The 21,271-nt window shown below is 39.2% G+C and overlaps 1 protein-coding gene across 7 annotated transcripts in view; it reads right to left on the reverse strand.

The window, feature by feature from the left end:
- Window positions 1-1,218: 1,218 nt before the first annotated feature.
- Window positions 1,219-21,271, reverse strand: part of AFAP1 (actin filament associated protein 1) — an 80,290-nt gene continuing 60,237 nt past the window's right edge. For 4 of the 7 annotated variants that reach the window (XM_081951828.1, XM_081951826.1, XM_081951827.1 and 1 more), the window contains exons 13-18: window positions 19,767-20,021; window positions 17,575-17,689; window positions 15,322-15,486; window positions 14,270-14,460; window positions 12,985-13,146; window positions 1,219-7,815 (exon numbers count right to left, since the gene is read on the reverse strand). In XM_081951828.1, the coding sequence (XP_081807954.1) occupies window positions 7,789-7,815; window positions 12,985-13,146; window positions 14,270-14,460; window positions 15,322-15,486; window positions 17,575-17,689; window positions 19,767-20,021 (915 nt within the window). In that variant the 3' untranslated portion in view covers window positions 1,219-7,788. The remainder of the gene's footprint in view (window positions 7,816-12,984; window positions 13,147-14,269; window positions 14,461-15,321; window positions 15,487-17,574; window positions 17,690-19,766; window positions 20,022-21,271) is intronic. The other 3 variants (XM_081951831.1, XM_081951829.1, XM_081951830.1) reach the window with 1 other exon arrangement.

Genomic DNA, 21,271 nt, shown 5'->3' on the forward strand with positions numbered 1-21,271 from the left:
TGTAGCAGTGTTGGCATGGGATAGGTCTCCCGGGATCTCCCTACCCTTGAGGCACCCTGTGTTCTCTTAGCAATCAGTCACTTAATGACTGCAATGGGGAGAGCAGGGACTGGGATGGTTAAGCAAGGTGATCACATGGGTGCCGCACTTAGCAGCTTGTGATTGTAATGGGCAAGCTTCATTGCAGTTGTAAGTTGAGGACTATCTGTAGTAACAGTAAATAGTAAACCAAGGAACTATTACAAATGTTGTCTTCCTGATGTGAATGGTGTATTTGTTGCATGAATCTGGGAAAGTTAAAGTGAACATAAAAGTAAAATGAGATAGTGATAGACATAAGCTCTGGACATTAGGATTCAAACAGCTTTATTATATTGGGGAAGATGTACTTATGCCAGACCTCTACAGCAATTCTCAGGAATCAGCGGCAGCTGAATAATGATCTGAGACTGGAAGTAATCTACTGTTTCATCTCTCAAATGGAAAATTATTTTTACACGAACAGCAGGAGATAGTAATGTCATGGGGGAGGGGAAAAGAGCATGAATGAAGATTGATAAATCAGATTAAATAATTATGTTCCACATCAGTGGTTATTCTTTCCTGCACAGTTAAGTGCAAAATCTCTCAAGTGCAATCTCTAAAGAATGAGAAGGCAACAGGATGCATTCCTAATAGCATCAATTAAGACACAGATAACCCATTTCCTATGTTTTTATATTTGGAATTTGTTCATAAAATACATATCTCCAAAGTGAAATTAAATTGCAGGTCTAATTAATACACTATTTAATACCACTGACTGTTGGTATCATTGTCCAAGTTGTGCTGGAACTAAAAAGTGTATTAAAGAGACAATTGTATTAAAACAGTTCAATTGCTGAACCATATTCTTCTGTATTCTGTGGTGGACACCACTAGGAGCAATAATCCTATACTGGCTTAGGAGTTAGCCAGTCCCATATGTTTCTCTCCCATAGACACGGACAGAAAAGTATACTATCCAGGTTCAGAAAAACCTCACCTATTTACCTCCCATGTGTAATAACACCATTACAGAGCTCATACCAAATTGTAACAGGAGAAAGGCACAATCCAGATGTATCAGTGAAAGAAGAGAAAGGGGAAAAGGCATAGCCTAGATAAAACATTTTTATAGCACAGCAAGTGGTAAGAAGTTGTGCAAAATATTAGAAAAAGAATTTTGACAAACAAATGTTGATTTTTCACAATTCCTCTTTATTAACAAGAAGTAAATGTTACACCAAAAAGGTGCCTGTCATAACATTTGGGGGACAGAAAGGTGAAAATAATTAAATCATAGCTAATGAGGCCTAAGTTTCTCATGGGCATTTTTTTTCATTTGGAATTTATTTATAATTTATAAAGGTGTTATTTTCTCCAAAGTTAAACTGCAGGTTTAATTAATTCAGCATTTAATTTCTAACAGCTGAAGATTGAGAAACACAGGAAAACATTAAGCAGTATAATAAAATACAATAGGAGACATAAAATAAATATAGAGAAAACGCTTCCTCTTGATATGTTTTGCCTGCTTGGAGAACTGAAATAGGTTTTCATTTAAAAATACAGTAGGAAATTACAGTTTTAATATATGAATATTTTGGATTAGACAATTCAGATTAATTGGTAGGTGCAGTAAGTAATATTAGAAGACTGATATAAAATTAGTATTAAAATGTTGCAAATATAGTTTTTTTAAAAAAACTGCCCATTCCCCAAATACATTGAAATTATACTCATATCCCAACCCTATGACATCAAATATGATTTCCTAACAAAAATGTAAACAATACCATTGCAACTTAAATCTGTAAAATTTTTCCTGTACAATATTGTAGAAATGTATATAAAACTTCTTAAAAATTGCTGGGAGCCCTATTGCCAAGGCAGCCTGATGAATGAGTTCATAAAGCTTTCCTATTTATGAACAGAAGCCTGCAAAAGGATAAGTGAAATGCATGACGGGAAAAAAGAATGAATCAGTGAAATATATTTTATGTATACACCACACCTTTACCCCCAGAACAGGGGTGTCAAACTCACGTTGTCACATATCACAACTTTTTTCCCCTTTGCTGAATTGGGCATGGCCAGCACGTGATGCTTCTGGCCCACGGGCTGCAAGTTTGACAGCCCTGCCCTAGAAGTGCTATATTGCTCCTCTGGTCTCAAGATTAAAATGTTCTATGACAATTTTTCTTCAATAAACATATTCCAAAATGCCTTACATTGATTTCTTAGTACAACAAAGTGTAAACGCACACAAAACAAGCAATAGAGCAAAGAAAGAGAAACTAGATTGCAAATTTAATTCAATTTTAAATGTCTTCTTGAAATGCTTAGGCAAACAAGAGCATTAAATATGATTCCGACAAGTGAAAGTCAAGGTATCTTTAAAATGTATGCAACTTTTCTAGAGTAAGGCCACTGGGCAACGTAACAGGCTCAATCTCTTATGCTGGGTCTGTCGGCCTTGGGGTTAAATTTAGCGCAGGCCTAGGGAATCCATTGTCTTCTGATGCTACTGAACTAAAAAACTAACAACAAGGCTAGCTAGAGTTGCTGGAAGCTGTAGGTCGGCAACATCTGGAGAGTCACAGGTTCCCCAGCCATGGTGTTGCCAGCTTAAAAAGAATGAAATGATAGCAACTACCATTCAAAATGCTCCATATGCTCAAAATAATATTCATACAAATTGCACATATCTGATAAAATTATTCTACCATGTTTCCCCCCAAATAAGACCCGGTCCTTTCTTTTTGACCCCAAAATGGCACTAGGTCTTATTTTCAAAGGACGTCTTACCTACTTACCTTAGGACTACTGCAGCCATGTCTTCCACGCTCTGACACCTGTCACGGTGCTGCCCAACTTCTTCTGCAGCCACTCGCAGCCATGCATTGTGTGGCCCATTGCACTAGTGGTGCTGCTTGCAGCAGGATGCCGTGAGGCTTGTTGCACCGGTAGTGCTGCTTGCAGCAGGAGGCTGCATGGCATGTGCTGTTGCGAATGGAAGAAGTGGCATTGGCGCAATGAGTCTTGTGTCTTGTTGCGAGCAGTGGCACCAGTGCAATGTGCCATGTGGCATCCAGCTGCAAGCGGCTGCAGTAGTCTGGTAGCCTGCGCAACAGGTGTCGGGGCACGTGAGGCCTGGCGGCAGCGGTTCTAACCTAAACAGGTGCAGGGTGCATTGGGCAGCTCCGTCCCCAATCCCTGCCCTCGCTTGCACCTCATCCCACTTTGTACAACCAGAAAACATGGTAATTATTTTCTTATGCTGTATGTGGTAGACATCATAAAAGAAATCACTTCCTTACTAAATATTTTTTGATTAGAACTAAATCTAGATTCATAAATATGTACATCCATAAATTAAACATTTATTCAAACATAAATAAATTAGTTTCAAATAATTTGCCTAAACAAAATAACTTTTGTTTAAAACTTCCTTTCAGTAAATATTAATGGACTATTGAAGGTATTTCAGCACACTGCACTTTGCCAACCCTGTCAAATAGACAAAATATCCAGACAACTATTAGAAGCAATTCTAATAGTTGTCTGGATTCATTGGTGAAAAGACTAAGGTTCTACATTTAGGCAAGAAAAACGAAATGCACAGGTACAGGTGGTACCGTGCTCAATAGTAGTAACTGTGAAAGGGATCTTGGAGTCCTAGTGGACAACCATTTAAATATGAGCCTGCAGTGTGCAGCAGCTGCCCAAAAAAAACCCAACACAATTCTAGGCTGCATAAACAGAGGGATAGGATCAAGATCACGTGAAGTGTTAATACCACTTTATAATGCCTTGGTAAGGACACACTTGGAATACTGCATTCAGTTTTGGTTACTGGAGATGTGGAGACTCTAGAAAGTGTGCAGAGAAGAGCAACAAAGATGATTAGGGGACTGGAGACTAAAACATGAAGAACGGTTGCAGGAACTGGGTATGTTTAGCTTAAGAGAAAGAAGGACTAGGGGAGACATGATAGCATTGTTCCAATATCTCAGGGATTGCCACAAAGAAGAGGGAGTCAAACTATTCTCCAAAGCACCTGAGGGCAGAACAAGAAGCAATGGTTGGAAACTAATCAAGGAGAGAAGCAACTTAGAACTGAGGAGAAATTTCCTGACAGTGAGAACAATTAATCAGTGGAACAGCTTGCCTCCAGAAGTTGTGAATGCCCCAACACTGGAAGTCTTTAAGAAGATGTTGGATAGCCATTTGTCTAAAATGGTATAAGGTTCCTGCCTAGGCAGTGGGTTGGACTAGAAGACCTCCAAGGTCCCTTCGAACTCTGCTATTGTATTGTATTGTAAGCAGCAAAAATTGTATTATCAAGCATGTAAATTCAGGACTTCAAACGTATACCCCATTTATGGAATGCTTATCCCCCTTCATCTTTCTCGCACAAACAAGAAGATAGTGCTACAACCAATTTCCTATAGCGTTTCTCGCTGGCACACACAAATATAGGCTGTTTGCTATGCCAATTCCTTTCCAAGCATAGCGCTGCTCTCAATTTTTTGATAAAACGGAAACAAGGATTCATTGGGAATTACCCCTAGTCTGCTCAGAAGATTCAAGACAGCCAGTAAGCAGGGCTACACTTTGGATGGATTTTTCAGTCAGATGCAGAGCATATAAAGCTCACATACATTTTTGGAAATAAAGCTGGGCACATGCTATTTAAAATTAAATATATCTTTATAAATTAAATCTTCAAGGAAACATAATACCAAAGAAGTGATGTATGAGCACATTATGCCTACTTACACTGCGCTGTGTATCCCATGTTGATCTCATTCTCTGTCTGAGCAGTTTGAAATAACTGATGTGCATGAAATCAGTTGTCCCTACAACTCTGGAAAATTGTTTACTTTTGATTATGACTGGACTCCCAAAAGTCAGTTCCTAATTCATCTTCCTGCCACAGCCTTTCTTGTAGAAAATGAAAAAGTCAATCTATCATCAAGATGTGTAATGATCTGTAATAGTTTTACAAACACCCTATGAGTATTATGGAAGCTAGAATAATTTATGGATGTCTATAACATCTGGAACTTAAATGCAGACATTAATCCTTAATAAAAGTCACCAAGGGCAAGATGAATCTTCTCTGTTATGGTGGTTATCACTCAAGAACACTTTAATATGCTTTTTTCCTAAACTCAGGCAGATGAATTTCATGGCAGCCTAGTATTTGTTTGTTTTAACTGTATGCAGTTTTCCCATGCAATTTTCTCAAAATAGCTTGGGTGCCTTTGAGTCATTTTTTGACTCCTGATTATTGCTTGGTCTAGTCTCTGCAGTTTCTTTGGCAAGGTTTTTCAGAAGTGGTTTGCCGTGGCTTCCTTCTTAAGGCTGAGAGTGCGACATACCCAAAGTCAGTTACTGGAGAGTGACGGGCCCAAGGCTTTGTGCCTATGGCAAAATAAAATTCACAGTCTCCAGTTCATAGTCTGATGTCTTAACCATTACACCAAAGTAGCTCTCCACAATTAAATTATAATAAATTAAAAAATAAACATCTAAAGATTGACTGTATTTGTACAGGAAAGGTCTAAAAGCATTTGTAGGGCTTCATCAAAGGCTTAATAAACCCAATACCAGCAGAGCATTCTAAAGAACAGGTATCACAGAATATTTTTAAGCAACTTATTAGAGATTTAGCAAGATCATTTCAGGATAAAAAAAAAAAAAGCATCCATCCTGAAGCTGTGGCTGGTCATGGCAAACTGAAAAATCTTTAATTCTACTATCACCTGCAGTTTGTGGACATGAAGAACTTAGGCAATACAAAGAATAAATGTCATATCCAAATGCAGAGCTGGAGATTAAACTATAAAAAGGAATTGATGCCCAAAGCATTCTGCCTTCCCCAAGCAGTTTTCTCCCACCACAATTCTTTCTTCCTGGCTTTCTAGTTAGCAAAAAGCTAGGTGCTTTAAAAATAAATGCATTTTAGAGTTAGACTTTGATTCTTCAAGTTGTCACTTGTGTTATAAAGTGAGAGGTACAGGTGCGTAAAGAAATAGTCACTAGTTTAGAGTGCTTTGGTCTCTGTTCTCACAAGTAATGTTAATTGTGGATCCTGCCATTTTGAAAGTTTCTACCTACTCTAACTCAAACATAAGAGAGATGGTTGGAGAAACAAAGGGCACAGAACCAACTCTGGCTACTTTGTCACTTACTCAGAACTTCCTATCAGCAGCAGCTTCTTGTAAGGACTTTCTGAAGTCAATATGACAGGGAGGGGAACAAAGGAGAAAACACTGAGCATCTCCAGCCATGATTTTTGTCACAGCTCTTCAATAAGAAACAGAAATGAAAAGTGGAGAAAGGGATGCAAAAGCATTGCACATCTATTTACTATCCGATGGAGGATTTCTCTGTCAAGCTGTGTTGCATCCTATGCCAGATGATATTGGAGCAGCCCATATGCCCAGAAAGGAATAGTGGAATCTACCTGAAGAGACATTTTACATTTTCTTTGAAGATGGAATGACAATAATGAAAAGGTATACAGACTATTTCAAGCATTGTAAGTACTTAACAAATACTATCTCATTAAGTCTGCAAGTCTGGAGTTTCTGTACTGAAAATGGTGTTTGGAAACTAAGACACAGTTCCACTCTGGTTCCACAATGTTTCCCAGCTGGGCGCTTCCTAACTCACAATTCAGATTCGTGTCCTAAGCCACAGCAGGAAAAGAATGTCTTTTGAAAACAAATTTTACATTGCTGCTTTACAACACTGTCTTTTTTTAATAGACAACATATTTTAGAAATAACACTGCCATTTCTTTTTTGAGGGAAACATTCATTGCTGCGTCCATTAGAGAAAGAAAGTATCAATTTTAAGGATTTTTGATTTAGAATTAACAAACTTAAATATTTTTGGGTAGTATTTTGGAGTTTTTAATCCAAATTTATCTTTTGTTTTGAAAAGTTTTAGAATACAATGATGGTTTATATGTTATTCTGATTCTTTCATAAAGTTGCTTCAAAACATCAGCTTTTATGTTGTGGAGCTTTTTTGTATCTGTAAAGTGGCACCCATTGCTATTTAATTTTTGAAAATAAAATCCATGAAAACATTTCAAAACAAGCTAGGAAATAAATACATTTTTTAAAAAAGTTTAAAACAGACCAGTATTATTACTTGGGGTTGGAAGATGTTTTTCTATTTGCTCTAATTTCCCTTCCTAGTTGAGAAGTTAGTCCTTCTCTGATCTCTAATCACTGTGGAAAACAGCACTTGTGTAATTTCTGCAAAGACTATAGCTTTCCATTCTTCTCTAGTATAAAATTCATAAGCCTTGAATCAATATTACAATCCTGTGAATCCCCACATTCATACAGCAAGGTTTTAGAGAGTCAACATTGGATTTCATATCATTAGATATAATGATATGAAATTAATGTTATAATGAGAATTAAAATTATCTAACACTATTCCAAATGGGTACTGAAACATGCCAATCTCCATTTCCATTCAACACAATTGCTAGTGCTAGTTTTACCTGATCCATCTACTGTAATCATTTAAACTGTTCCTTTCATATTTTAAGTGAGTAAATAATCACTGCATTTGAAATGACACATTCAAGAAGGGCCCCCTTTTAAGCTGCATTAAGCATACTGCCCATTCACTAAACAGAACTGACAACCCATTTAATACCCCTGTGCAGATTAATCTTCCTTAGTCCATCTTGAGTCAAGAGTCCCAAAGCAGAATTCTAATAGTAACTGTACTTCTTTATGTTCCATTTTTCATCTCCCACTCCTAGAAAGAATGAAAAATAAAATGTTAATATAATTACAAATGCACATATATTCATATCATCAGAGTCAAATATTATGCACCAATTTGGATTAAAAAATAAGACAATTCCAGAAAGAAATTCCAAGCCTTCACAACTTCTAAGGCTGTGGACTTCAACTACCATATGTGAAGTTCCCAAGAGATGACGTAATTAATTTACAAGCCTCGTGACAGAGTTCAAACAAAACCCATTCATTAGGATCAACATCTTAATATTACTTCGGTGGAGCCTAAACTGGCTTCTGATTAATTGCGTTTGAACTTTACGCTCCTAACTCCCCCCTTCTGTCTTGCGTCATAAATCATATTTGCCAATTAGATTGTAGAAATATGAGACCGAAGGTATGCATGGAATTCTCCCTTCTAAAGTTGATAGTAGTCATGGAAACGCTTTAGATGGTTGACATCCGGCCCCTCTCACTTCCCGAAAGTGACCTGAGTAAAACAAAGCAATTTGAGTACAGGTGTATAACTTAGTAATGTGTCCCTCTCCCAGACCTGCTTGGATTTTCTGCATGGAATTTTGCTATAAGGCGATCAGCCTGGATATTTCTACTTTTCACCCAAGATGCCTCTGATAAGGGGTAGCCCTTCCACTGGATTAAGTATTGGAGTTGTCTCCTGTGCCATCTTGAATCGAGGATTCGTTGAACTTCATAATGGGTTTCGCCCCCTATGACCATAGGGCCCGGGGGCTCCTGGGGTAGTGGTCTCAAAGTGGATCCAATCACAGGTTTTAAGAGGCTACTATGAAACGCTGGGTGTATCTTCCCCAACAATTGAGATAGTTTCAAGTGCACTGTGACTGGGTTGATGATCTTTACTATGGGGAATGGTCCTATAAACTTTGGCCCCAGTTTCTTGCTAGGCAGTTTTAATCTCAAATATTTTGTGGAGAGGTAAACCTTTTCTCCCACCCAGAATGGCCGTTGCGGAGCCCGGTGTTTATCTGCCTGTTTCTTATAGGTTTGTGCCACTTTAGCCAGTGCCCTTTTGACATTTTCCCAGGTTGCTTTCAGCATCGACATCCAATCAGTCAAGCTGACTGAGGAGAGGGGATCCCTTGGATACTCAGGCATTGGGACGAAATCCATACCGCTCACTATTTTGAACGGCATGAGTCCTGTGCTACTGTGAACAGCATTATTGTATGCAACCTCAGCAAAAGGTAAAAGGTCTGCCCAATTGGACTGCTGATAGTTCACGTAGCACCTTAGGTACTGCTCTATCATGGTGTTCAGTCTCTCTGCTGCCCCATTAGTGCTCGGATGAAAAGCTGAACTAAGACCCTGAAATGACCCAATGGACCGCAGGAACTCCCTCAAGAACTTAGCTGTGAACTGGACCCCTCTGTCTGAGATAATTCTTCGAGGTACTCCATGCAGTCGGTAGATATGCTTCACAAACAGTTTAGCCAGCTTGTGAGCCGAGGGATAGTCCACTACAGGGTATGAAGTATGCCTGTTTAGAGAACAGATCTATTACAGTCCAAATCACTGTGTTTCCCCCACTTTTTGGCAACTCTACTATAAAGTCCATTGCGATCTCCTCCCACGGCCTCGTTGGCTCTGCTACTGTTTGCAGCAGTCTAGAGGGTTTTCCCAGTCGTCTCTTCATTGTGGCGCAGATGGTGCAACTTTTCACGTAACTATCCACATTTTTCTTTATGCCAGGCCACAAGAACTGCCTCCGGGCTAAGTGTAAAGTCTTTAGGAACTCAAAGTGGCCTGCCGGTTTGATGTCATGACTCCTCTGGAGAACTAGGGTACATAGGGATTCTGGGATGTAGAGTTTCGTCCCCTTCCATGCAAGGTCATCTCTTTTCGTCAAGATGTGTTGGTTGTTCTGGAACCAGGGGTCTGCTAGCAGTTCGGTTTTGAGTCTCATGGTTAGGTTGCTTGCGGGTTGGTCTCGCCAGTCATGGCATTGCCGCCTGGTGGTTACTTGGACAGCTGTTTGACTAAAGGGAGTGATGGCGTCCACTACATGCTCCCGTTCGCATTTGTACTGAGGCATGTGGGAGAGGGCATCAGCTAGAAAGTTCCTCCCGCCTGGAATGGGCTTTAAGACAAAATCAAAATGGTTGAAGTATTGAGCCCATCGGACTTGTTTGGGTGATAGTTTCAGTGGGGTCCTAAGCACCTCCAAATTTTTGTGGTCAGTCCAGACTTCAAACGGTTTCTGGCTCCCTTCCAACAGGTGTTTCCAGGTTAGCAGTGCCCATCTCACTGTGAAAGCCTCCTTTTCCCATGCAGTCCATCATCTCTCTGTGTCTGTGAGCTTGCGTGAGGGTTGTAAGTTTCCTTGTTTGTTTCTTTGGAGTAGCACCGCTCCCACTGCCATGTCGCTGGTTTCTGCCTGGATCACAAAGGGTTGTTCGGGGTCAGGATGCTTCAGCACTGGCTCTTTTGCAAACATTTCTTTTAGTGTTTCAAACGCCTCTTGGCAGGTTAGGTCCCACTGTAGGGGTTGTCCTGGATGAGGTTTCGTTCCTGGGAACCCTGTCTTCAGGAGGTCTGTCAGGGGTTTCGCAAAGGAGGGGATGAATTGCCTGTAGAAGTTTGCGAAACCTAGGAAGCTTTGTAGCTGTCTGCGGGGGGGGGGTTGCCAGCTTAGGACGGCTTGCACTTTGGCAGGGTCCATCTCTATTCCCTCATTTGACAATTGGTAACCCAGGTAGGCTAACCGTGCACTGTGGAATTAGCATTTTGATATCTTGACGTACAGGTTGGCTACCAGAAGTTTTTCTAGTACTTAGCGGACCAGGGGTACGTGGTCATCCATGGTCTCAGTGTAGATAAGGATGTCATCTATGTAGATGAGGACCCCCTTGTAGACGTGCTCATGCAGCACCTCGTTTATTAACTGCATGAATACTCCTGGGCTCCCCTGCAGTCCAAAAGGCATCACTTTGAATTGAAAGCTCCCTAGGGGGCAGTTGACCGCTGTTTTCCACTCATCTCCCTCTCTGATACATACTCGGTAGTATGCTTCTCTGAGGTCTAGTTTGGTGAAGACTTTTCCCTTGGCCAGATGAGATAGCATGTCCTTCATGAGGGGTAGGGGGTATAGGTTGTGTATGCATACCCCATTTATCCCTCGAAAGTCCACACACAACCTCATAGTTCCATATTTCTTTCTTTGAAGAGGACTGGTGCCACGACCCGTGGCTTGGCTGGCTCAAGGAACCCCCTTGTTAGGTTTTTGTCTATCTATTTGCACATCTCTTGCATTTTCTGGGGTGTCATGGCGTACAGTTTGGGCTTGGGTAGTTTTGCCGCAGGGATGATTTCGATGGCACAGTCTGTCTCTTGGTGGGGAGGCAGAACATTGCACTTGGCCTCGCTGAATACTTCTGCAAGGTCCTGATATTCTATCGGAATCAGACTCTCTGTGAAGTTCCCAAGAGATGACCTAATTAATTTACGAGCCTCAAGACAGAGTTCAAACAAAACCCATTCATTTATTAGGATCAACATCTTAGTATTACTTCTGTGGAGCCTAAACTGGCTTCCGCTTAATTGCGTTTGAACGTTACCCTCCTAACTCCCCCCTTCTGTCCTGCGTCATAAATCATATTCGCCAACTAGATTGTAGAAATATGAGAGGTATGCATGGAATTCTCCTCCCTTCTAAAATTGATAGTAGTCATGGAAATGCTTTAGACGTTGACACCATAATTGTTCAGCCAACATGGCATCCAGCAAAGCTGGGATGCCCCATTATAGAGCTTCAGAATCTTACTGACTTAAAGCATAATGATGATTAAATCAGAACCTGTATAATGTATGATTTCAATAAAATCAACTGTTAAGCAGGTAGTCCTCACTTAGCAACCACAATTGTTACAAGTCAGGCACAGGACAACATGTTCTAATTATCATGGTAATCTCGTGAGAGGTGCTGTAATGGTCATAAATGCAAACACTGGTACTAAGATTAGTTTTTTCAGCACCATTGTAACTTTAAATAGTTGCTTAATGAGGCAGTTGCTAAGCAAAAATTAAAGTGCAATCTAGTATAATGTGATTCTGTATTTGGGCATCTGACAAGCTTAAGAGCTTCCTGTGAGACTTGGCTTCAGACAAACACAATAGGTGGTTGATAGGTGGATGAAATTCTCATACAGATCCAATTGTTAGACCTTGCCTGTTTTCCCTCATAAAATAATTAATATGAACCAAGGGTAGGCAATTTATGGACAATATTTGCTCCTATCTCAAGGTTTTGAGGCTTCTGGAGGCCAGTTCCTCATTTCCCTCTGCAGATCGGGAGTCTTAGTTTGAATTTGAATTCAGCTCAAGCTATGATAAAATCATGAACTGCGACTTTAGCTAACACGAGAGAGATTTGCAAATCTTGATACTGTTTACTGTGGGATTGTTTGTGACCACCTGAATAATTTCACCTTGCACTTTTATAGTGATTCTGATAGCACAGTCCATACTTTGAAAACTACATAATTGCCCCAAACCTTTTCTATTTCAAGGCTATTTTTCTGAGTGGGCGCTAGTTTAGGTGTACAGCTTCATCTTTTCAATAACTATTTTTACAGAAGTCTACAGAAATTTCTTTTGATTACTTATGTGGGAAGATTTTACTGCAATAAGATAAATCAATGTTTAAGTTTATGTGAGGCAAGGCTGGCCCAAATAAGCTTTTATTGTTGAACAACTAGCCCCAGTTCTTTTATCAAATTGATTGAAATAGGGGGATTATTATATTTTTATCCTCACATACTGTAAGTTAGACGAATGTGTTTATGAAATAATGAAGCAAAAACCAAACTTTAGTGTCATTTGTTCTGGTGGACTTTATTTATATGTAAAACTCAATGTTCTGATAACATTCATGGCAAAGGTAAGCAAACATACAAAAAAAATCTAATTTTTTTTACAGAATCGTATTGCAACTGGAGAACTATTTTTCCACATTTTTTTCTCTCACTTGAACTAAAAGAACAAACTTTTGAAGGGTGATATAGTAACCAAGGGTTTTTTTTCCCTGAGCAATAGTATCTTCTTTCAAAGCAAAGCAAGACAGCAAACTGGCTTCTCCACTATGGAGAAAGGATAAATAAACCAAACCACTTAATAGCAGGAGAATATGTAACAACCGTGTGACTCTCACCTTTGCCTTCTGAAGCACGTGGCCTCGGCATGGAGAGGTGCTTGAGGAAGAATGTCTTTTCAGGACAATTGCACTATTCACAGGCATAGAACATTCTGTATCACTTGTATCACAACTGGAGATGGGTGAATTTTCCAGAGTCTGATGCTTTAGAACTGGAGACTAAATAATAAATAGAAAACAACTTGAAACTGCAGTTATCAAATAGTGTCAATAGTTGTATCAGCAGTTAAAACTATCCTGGCTCTCTGAGAAGAGGATATTATCCTATTGGACAAATGTGAAGATTGGTTTGAAAGAACAAGTAACAGTGTAAGATTGGCAGGTACACAGTCAGGAATGAGCTAATAATTTCAGAGCCATATAACTTGAAATCTAGTAGTAGAGAAGAAATGTGTATCTCTTATCATCAAACATGGCTATTCTAATCATGCCTGAATCATTTATAAAAAGCACTGGTCCTAAGAGGACCACACTAATTTTATCCCTCCATCGTGAACAACTATAAATTTGTTACAATTCTGTTTGCTATTGTCAGGTTGCTTACTCATAAGAGAACCTGCCTTTTTATTCGATGGCTCTTAAGCTTACTGTGAAGTCTTTGATTTTGGACTTTATCAAACACTTTTTGAAACACCAGCAAACCAGTTGATATCTACTGGTTTGCCCTTATCTACATGCTTATCAATACCCTCAAATAAGTGGTTAGATTAACTAAGATAGGACCTTCCCTTAGAGAAGCCATGTTGGGTGTCCTTAACCAAGGCCTTTGTCTCCAAATGTTTGCTAATTTTATCTTTAACAGCAGTCTCTACTATCTTCCTCAGAAGATACATTAACCTGACAGACCTATGATTTTTTGGATCTCTCTGTGACTCCTTCTAAAAAATTAATTACATTGACTACCTTCCAATCTTCAACTACAGAGGCACATGTACAAACAGGGTGCATGTTTGAGTTAGAAGTTCCAGAATTTCAGATGTGTTTAATTTTTAAAATACATTTTATCTCCATCCATATTTTCACACAATCTTGTCAACCGTGGTGCTCAATGTGCTACATAAGGCCAAAGTCAGATGGCATAATAATTCCACAGGTAGTAACAGATCTAAACAAGCAAAAGTGTGCAGACAAATGACAGAGTTGAGTGCTGAATCTCATATGTGGAGCATGACAGATAGTAATTATTTAAAATAGCAAAATACTTAAATGATTTATAAAATATATTTTACAGTAGAATCTAAGTTTAAATTAAATTAAAATAAATTTATATAAATTAAAATACCTGTGCAGTTAAATTCTGTGATTTAGGCTCAATTGCCAATCCTAGTGTAATGCCTCCAGCCAAAGCCTTTTTCAAATTCTCTTTCACTTCTGTCAACTCTAGTTCCAGAGACACCCGTTCAGACTCTTTCAACTTACACTCTTCTTCTAACTTCTTTAATTTATCTTCAAGAATTATTAGGGATTTCCTGCCTGAAATCCAGAGGAGAGAAATGATATTTGAGGCTGTGATAAAATTGTACACTCTGTTCTTAAACCCAGGGCTGAGAAGCAGGAATGTGAAGACACTTCACAGCAGGGAGCTTCAGAAGTGAGTCATCATTGTTCATCAAATACAAGTTACTGTAATCTGATCAGCTACATTAATGTAGCTAAATTTGTTGGTTTGCTTTTCTACTTATAATTTCAATTGTTATAGCCACCCACCTCAATAGCACTCTGGTTGGATGAAGTATTCTATAATTAAAAGGCAATAATTAAGACTGCAACAGCAAATTATTGCCAAAGTAGGTTATATCTAGTGCTATGGCTATTTAATAGTATAAACTAGTCTTTAGCATTTAATTTCATTGATATGATCTAGCCTGGCAAATAAAATAGTATAAAATGCTATCTATAACACAGAACTACCTTGAAAGTGGCACCTTAATGCTAGAACAGTTGCCTCCTCTTCTGTAACATCATATACACAACTACAACACAACTGCTGTAAAACAAAGAAACAAATAAGAATCTCTGCCACCCTCTTCATAACATTTGTTGTCATTGAAAAGAATATGGAAACACAATGTCTCATTATTTCAGCAGCATATTCAAATTTAATTGAATATTACAAAGGGACAGAAACATGGCATGGAGTAACAGTTTATGTATTGGTCTCATCTTTGTAATGCAAAGTCCCTTAAGTTATAAACAGGAGGGGACTTCCTCTGTATAACTACTCTGTTTCTAAGCTTGTACCTTTTCACGGAAAAATAATTTAAAAAGCTATTTCTGGTGCTACAGACATTATTTCCTGATACTTTGATTATAAACAAAAAGTGCCTAGCATACCAGGATTCATTTCAAGAGCTGCCCGGAGGTCTTTCCTTTCCTTTCGCAACTGAGCCAAGTGATTCCTTAGGATTTCTTTTTTCTTTAATAGTTCCTCCTCTTTTGTTTGTAATCTCTTTGCATCGGCTTCAACACGATTCTTTCCATACTTGTATTGATCTGCATCTACACAAAAGTTTAATAATAAGATATCTGAACTAGGAAACTTATGTCAGAATGAAAGACTAAGCCAAATCTAGGCATCCCATTTACCTGAATGTCCACTTACAATCAAATGTTTTGACAAAGATTTCTTTTATTATTATTCTGTATTTGACAACATACCTCTTTTCAGACCTGTCACAGTCAGATCCCGTAGGAAAGAAAGACCCTCAACTCCATTTGGTTGAAGTGACAGGTTCTTTTACTAAGGGTTACTGGCTAAAATAAAAGCAGGCTAGAACTAAAGTTTTGTGCCAAAAGTTACAAACTTTTCCCCTTCATCCTGGCCCTCCCCTGACCAATTTATCTTTGGCTAATAGCGAGCCACATAGGTATTTTGGGAACTGCTCAGATGTTTGGAGCAATTCACATTGTTTTCCCAAGCTTCATGGCCTTGAAAACAGGCACAGGCTGGTTTCATGCATCTCTGGTCTCTATCAAACTGTCATCCTCCCCTCCCTAATTCCGACCTCTAACCTATGCATGTTGATTGCCCATTTGCTCTTCTTCCCTTCCCCACTAACGGTTGATGGCAGCTGTTAATGAGGCGCCAAGCCGAAGATGACAGAGTTGACACCTCTACCTCTATGGTTGCTGTTACATCTTCAATCACTCCAGCTTTAATCCAAACAAAAACTTCTTCAAATAGCTAAAAGTATGTCTTATACCAGTGATGGCGAACCTATGGCACATGTGCCACAGGTGGCACGTGGAGCCATTTGTCAGGGCACGCGAGGCGCTGCCCTGTCAGCTGGCCAGCGCGCATGCGTGCGCTGGCCAGCTGAGTTCACTCTTTTTAAAAGCCATTTTTCGCCCTCCCCAGGCTCCAGAGGCTTTATAGGAGCCTGGGGAAGGCGAAAAGAGCCTCCCTCGCCCCCCCGGGGCCCTCCGGAGGCTTCAGGGATGGTCCGGAGGCTTCCCTGAAGCCTTTGGAACGCTTAAAATGACCCTCCGAGCAAACCGTAAGTGACTACCGGTTTGCTCGGAGGGTCGTTTTAAGCGTTCCGAAGGCGTCAGGGAAGCCTCCGGACCGTCTCTGAAGCCTTCGGAACGCTTAAAACGACCCTCCGAGCAAACAGGAAGTCATATCAGCCGAATTACACAGAAAAAGTATCCAAAAATTCCAAAGCTTTAAAGAGTAGTATTGAAAAATGAAGAACTTAACTCAAATTTTCTAGTGTTCCTCCCACATTATGCTAAAAAAGTAAATGATAATAAGATAATAGAAAACTTGTTCATGAAAAAAGAAAGATAAGGGCATTTTTATGACAACTAGGAGCAGAACAATCAAAACAATTATTTTCTACTGACATGCATGCGCTGGCCAGCTGAGTTCACTCTTTTTAAAAGCCATTTTTCGCCCTCCCCAGGCTCCAGAGGCTTTATAGGATCCTGGGGAAGGCGAAAAGAGCCTCCCTCGCCCCCCCCGGGGCCCTCCGGAGGCTTCAGGGACGGTCCGGAGGCTTCCCTGAAGCCTTCGGAACGCTTAAAATGACCCTCCGAGCAAACCGTAAGTGACTACCGGTTTGCTCGGAGGGTCGTTTTAAGCGTTCCGAAGGCTTCAGGGACGGTCCGGAGGCTTCCCTGACGCCTTCGGAGCGCTCAAAACGACCCACCGAGCAAACCAGAAGTGACTTCCAGTTTGCTCGGAGGGTCGTTTTAAACGCTCGGAAGGCGTCAGGGAAGCCTCCGGACCGTCTCTGAAGCCTTCGGAACGCTTAAAACGACCCTCCGAGCAAACAGGAAGTCATATCAGCCGAATTACACAGAAAAAGTATCCAAAAATTCCAAAGCTTTAAAGAGTAGTATTGAAAAATGAAGAACTTAACTCAAATTTTCTAGTTGTTCCTCCCACATTATGCTAAAAAAGTAAATGATAATAAGATAATAGAAAACTTGTTCATGAAAAAAGAAAGATAAGGGCATTTTTATGACAACTAGGAGCAGAACAATCAAAACAATTATTTTCTACTGACAATGTACAACCATGAAAATTGGACATTGTGAAATAGTGAAAGAATATAGACAGCTGGAAGAAATAAGGATACTCACTAGAGCTGCTACGTTTCACATTTGAAGGAAATTCTGATTTTTTTGGTGAATTACTTAACGTTCTCCCTTTTCCTGAAATCCCATTTGCAGCTACTGGCATTTTCTTTCCTTTAAACTGTAAGGAAAATCAAGAATGCATGTATTGCTAAACATTAAGTAAAGTTGTTTTACATAAGTGGGGACAAAAAGAGGCAAATTTTGGTTAAAAGTTTAAAATCAAGGTAGTTAGAAAACCATGCTTCTAAAGCAACCAAAGGCATCCATTGTGCTTTTTGAAAATACAGGAAGTCCTCGACTTACAACAGTTCATTTAGTGACTGTTCAAAGTTAGAATGGCACTGAAAAAAGTGACTTATGACCATTTTTCAGACTTATGACTGTTGCAGCATTCTCGTGGTCATTGGTCAAAATTTGGACACTTGGCAACTGACTCATATTTATAACAGTTGCGCTATCCCAGGGTCATGTGATCACCTTTTGCAACCTTCTTACAAGCAAATTCAATGGGGAAGCCAGATTCACTTAACAAGCATGTTACTAACTTAACAACCGCAATGATTCACTTAACAATTGTGGCAAGATGGGTCGTAAAATTCACATAACAAATGTTTCATTTAGGAACAGAAATTTTGAGCTCATGTGGTCATAAGTTGAGGACTACCTGTATATAAGAGCTGAGACATAAAATTAAAACACGTGTTTGAGAAAGGGCCACTTTACAAAATAATCAATGAAAGATGTGCCTAGAAGCTTCAGAAAACTTAGGCCAATCTCTTAAGTGGCTAAGAAATCTCTAAGTGGCTAGGAAATGAATTGACAATAAAATCTTAAATTAACATCAGCTGTTATGTGCATAATGTTCAGAACAAAGTTGTAATGACGGGGACAATGGAACATTTTGCAGTGAAAAGACATCTGTTTTTAATTTGACAAGAGCAGGACTTCAACATTTAGACTTACATTATTTGGATTTATTATTTACAAGTTGTTTGTTTATAGTTCAAATATGGAAAGTTGAAATGTGAAGGAATGTTTGATTTATATTTTATATTATTTTGCCTCAGAATAACATTGGCTTTTATGAGTCATTAAAATGATTGAAGGAGACAATATCTGTGTTCACCTGATTTTTTAGAATCTTCAATTACTCGTTTCAATAAAATAAACACTCTTAGAACAATATTGCATAACATTCTTTTGAAACAAGCAACAATCATTATTTTGCAGGCATGCAATAAAATGAACTGATAAAAAAGATTCCTCCAGCAACTCATTTCACTATTATTTTAAATTTTAGCAGATCTTCTTAGAACAAATCTTTCAAATTGGTTTTCTAAACATACGGCATACAGTACAATGGCCACTGACTGCAGAGGAATGACTGTTCCACTCCCCAAATGAAATAGCTGTAAAACCCAAGAGCTAAGGGCACAAGTATATGGCCAACTTGTCAAAAACTTCTCCCATCCTCCCATTACCTATGGGAACTGCATCATCTCTCTAATATTTCTGAATGTGAAATAAGTTTGCAGAATGTTTTAAGCTTTGGAAAGATCACATCCCCAAATTTTTGAAAGTGAATACAAAATTGAATGAATCATATTTATTTGAAACGATTTTGTATTCAAGTAATCAATTTGTTTCTTTTAGAATGAAGCAGAACCATCTGCACAACACAGAACATTAGGAATTACCCAAGCCACAATGATCCATACTCAATGCACTAACTGCAGTACAGTATATTCAACTACTCACATGTAACTGCACACAGATAATACAGAAAAGTACAGAACATTGTAGGTTGTGAAGTTGACCATTGCCAGGACTTAATTTCAGCTGTTGAAGCAATCATATTGCTTATAGGTATCCTCTGAAATTTGCTCTGTGTAAAATCCAAGATAGTTTTATTTAAATTGATATCTTTCAGAAATTTTACGGGTGGAATTCCTAGAATCTTCAAAGATAGTCCTGAGTTGTAGTGTTAGTCTCGTCAGGTTGGAGCAAGCTAAGTTAAACTAAGAATTTTAAAAAGAAAAATGCATAAGTTTCCAATATGTTATTCTTATATCCAGTGTTTTTAAACAATTTATGTGGTATTATATTATTTAGCTTTAATTAATTGTAAGCATTTAATTATTAGTACACAAAAGCAAGAACAGAAATATGATTAAAAGAATTAAGCATTTTAGTACCTGTGCAACAGATCCCTTCCCCACAGCAGAAGTATTAGTGACAGACTGAGCAGAAGACAGATTGGATGAGATAGGTTGTTTATAATGGTTAGATGACAGTTTGTCAGTAGATAACCTATTGGCTTTTCGCTCTGCTGGTGGACAACGTGCAAAAATTTTCGGGGATGGCAAATTATCATACAGGCCCATGTTATCATAAAGCCCATCTTCTCCTGTGTTTTTGCTAGAAGTAGGAAAGCTATCTTCTGGTTCCCACTGCAATACACATACTTAGTAAATTAGCATAACTTCATGCACTGGAAAAATGTAATAATTTGAAAGTTAACTGACAAATTAAGAAAACACCTCCAACCCTCAGCAGGAGTTCCTTCTCTACTGGTTCTATACAATAGTACTTCGATACTTGATGGCTTCAAAACTTGTCAAATTTGATATGCATTTTGATGCGAAAATGTTATCACATTACTCATTATTTTTTTGGTACTCGATGCACTGCAATAGGAAGAGGGGAACATCCATGGAGAACAAACAGAAAATTGGTCATGGTAGGAAGGTTAGTCAAAAATAAGCAGGCAACAGCTGCAAAGGGTGGACTAAAGCCAGCTGGAAGGTCACTGGCCTAGGAAAAGGGACAGATAGGAAGTTCTTCTTAAAGTAATAACTATATCAAAATGGAAATCTTGCAAATTCCTAAGTTAAGATTTCTAAACACACTGCTGAAAAGGACAGTGAGAAATAATGCCATTTGATATCCTTATGTTGTCTATCTTATAGTCTATAGCAGTGATGGTTAACCTTTTTGGCTCACATGGAAACATCGCATACATTGCTCATCGGGCCCACCCTCTAGAAAAGCCAAACTTCCAGGTTCTAGCGTGCATGCATGCCCAACAATCAGCTGGCCAGTGCACAAGTGCATGCCAGTTTTCAGCACTGTTGCATGCACAAAGGGATCGTGCTCTGGAAAAGCCAAACTTCTGAGTTCTGGCACACATGCGCACCTGAGAATCAGCTGGCTGATGCACATGCGCAGGCCAGTTTTCAGCACTGCTGCACATGTAAAAGGATTGCGCTCTGAAAAAGCTGAACTTCTGGGTTCTGGCGCGCATGTGCACCCCAAAATCAGCTGGTCCGCACGCATGCACACACTAGTTTTTAGCACTGCTGCGCGTGCGAAGGACAGCTGAGCACGCCAGAAACCTGGAAGACAAACAGGCAAGGCCATGTGTGCCGGGCGACATGGCTTCGTGTGCCACTTTGGTCATGCGTGGCATAGGTTTGCCATCACGAGTCTATAAGATAAGTTTCAATAAGATATGCTAACCATCTGACTATCGAGTTGAAACCACAAATTAACAAGAGGCAAAATTTGGCCTTCCCCATACAAAATTTTTGATAGAGCAGCCCTCTTTTTTAACATGTCTTGGTGCAAAGCTGTCTTTTTATTCATTGGTTTAATTTTTATCATTTTGATTTAAGAAGTTCCTGCAAATTAGAGTTTCAAA

Source organism: Natrix helvetica, assembly GCF_964273705.1.
Source record: "Natrix helvetica genome assembly, chromosome: 4".
Taxonomy (NCBI): Eukaryota; Metazoa; Chordata; class Lepidosauria; order Squamata; family Natricidae; genus Natrix; species Natrix helvetica.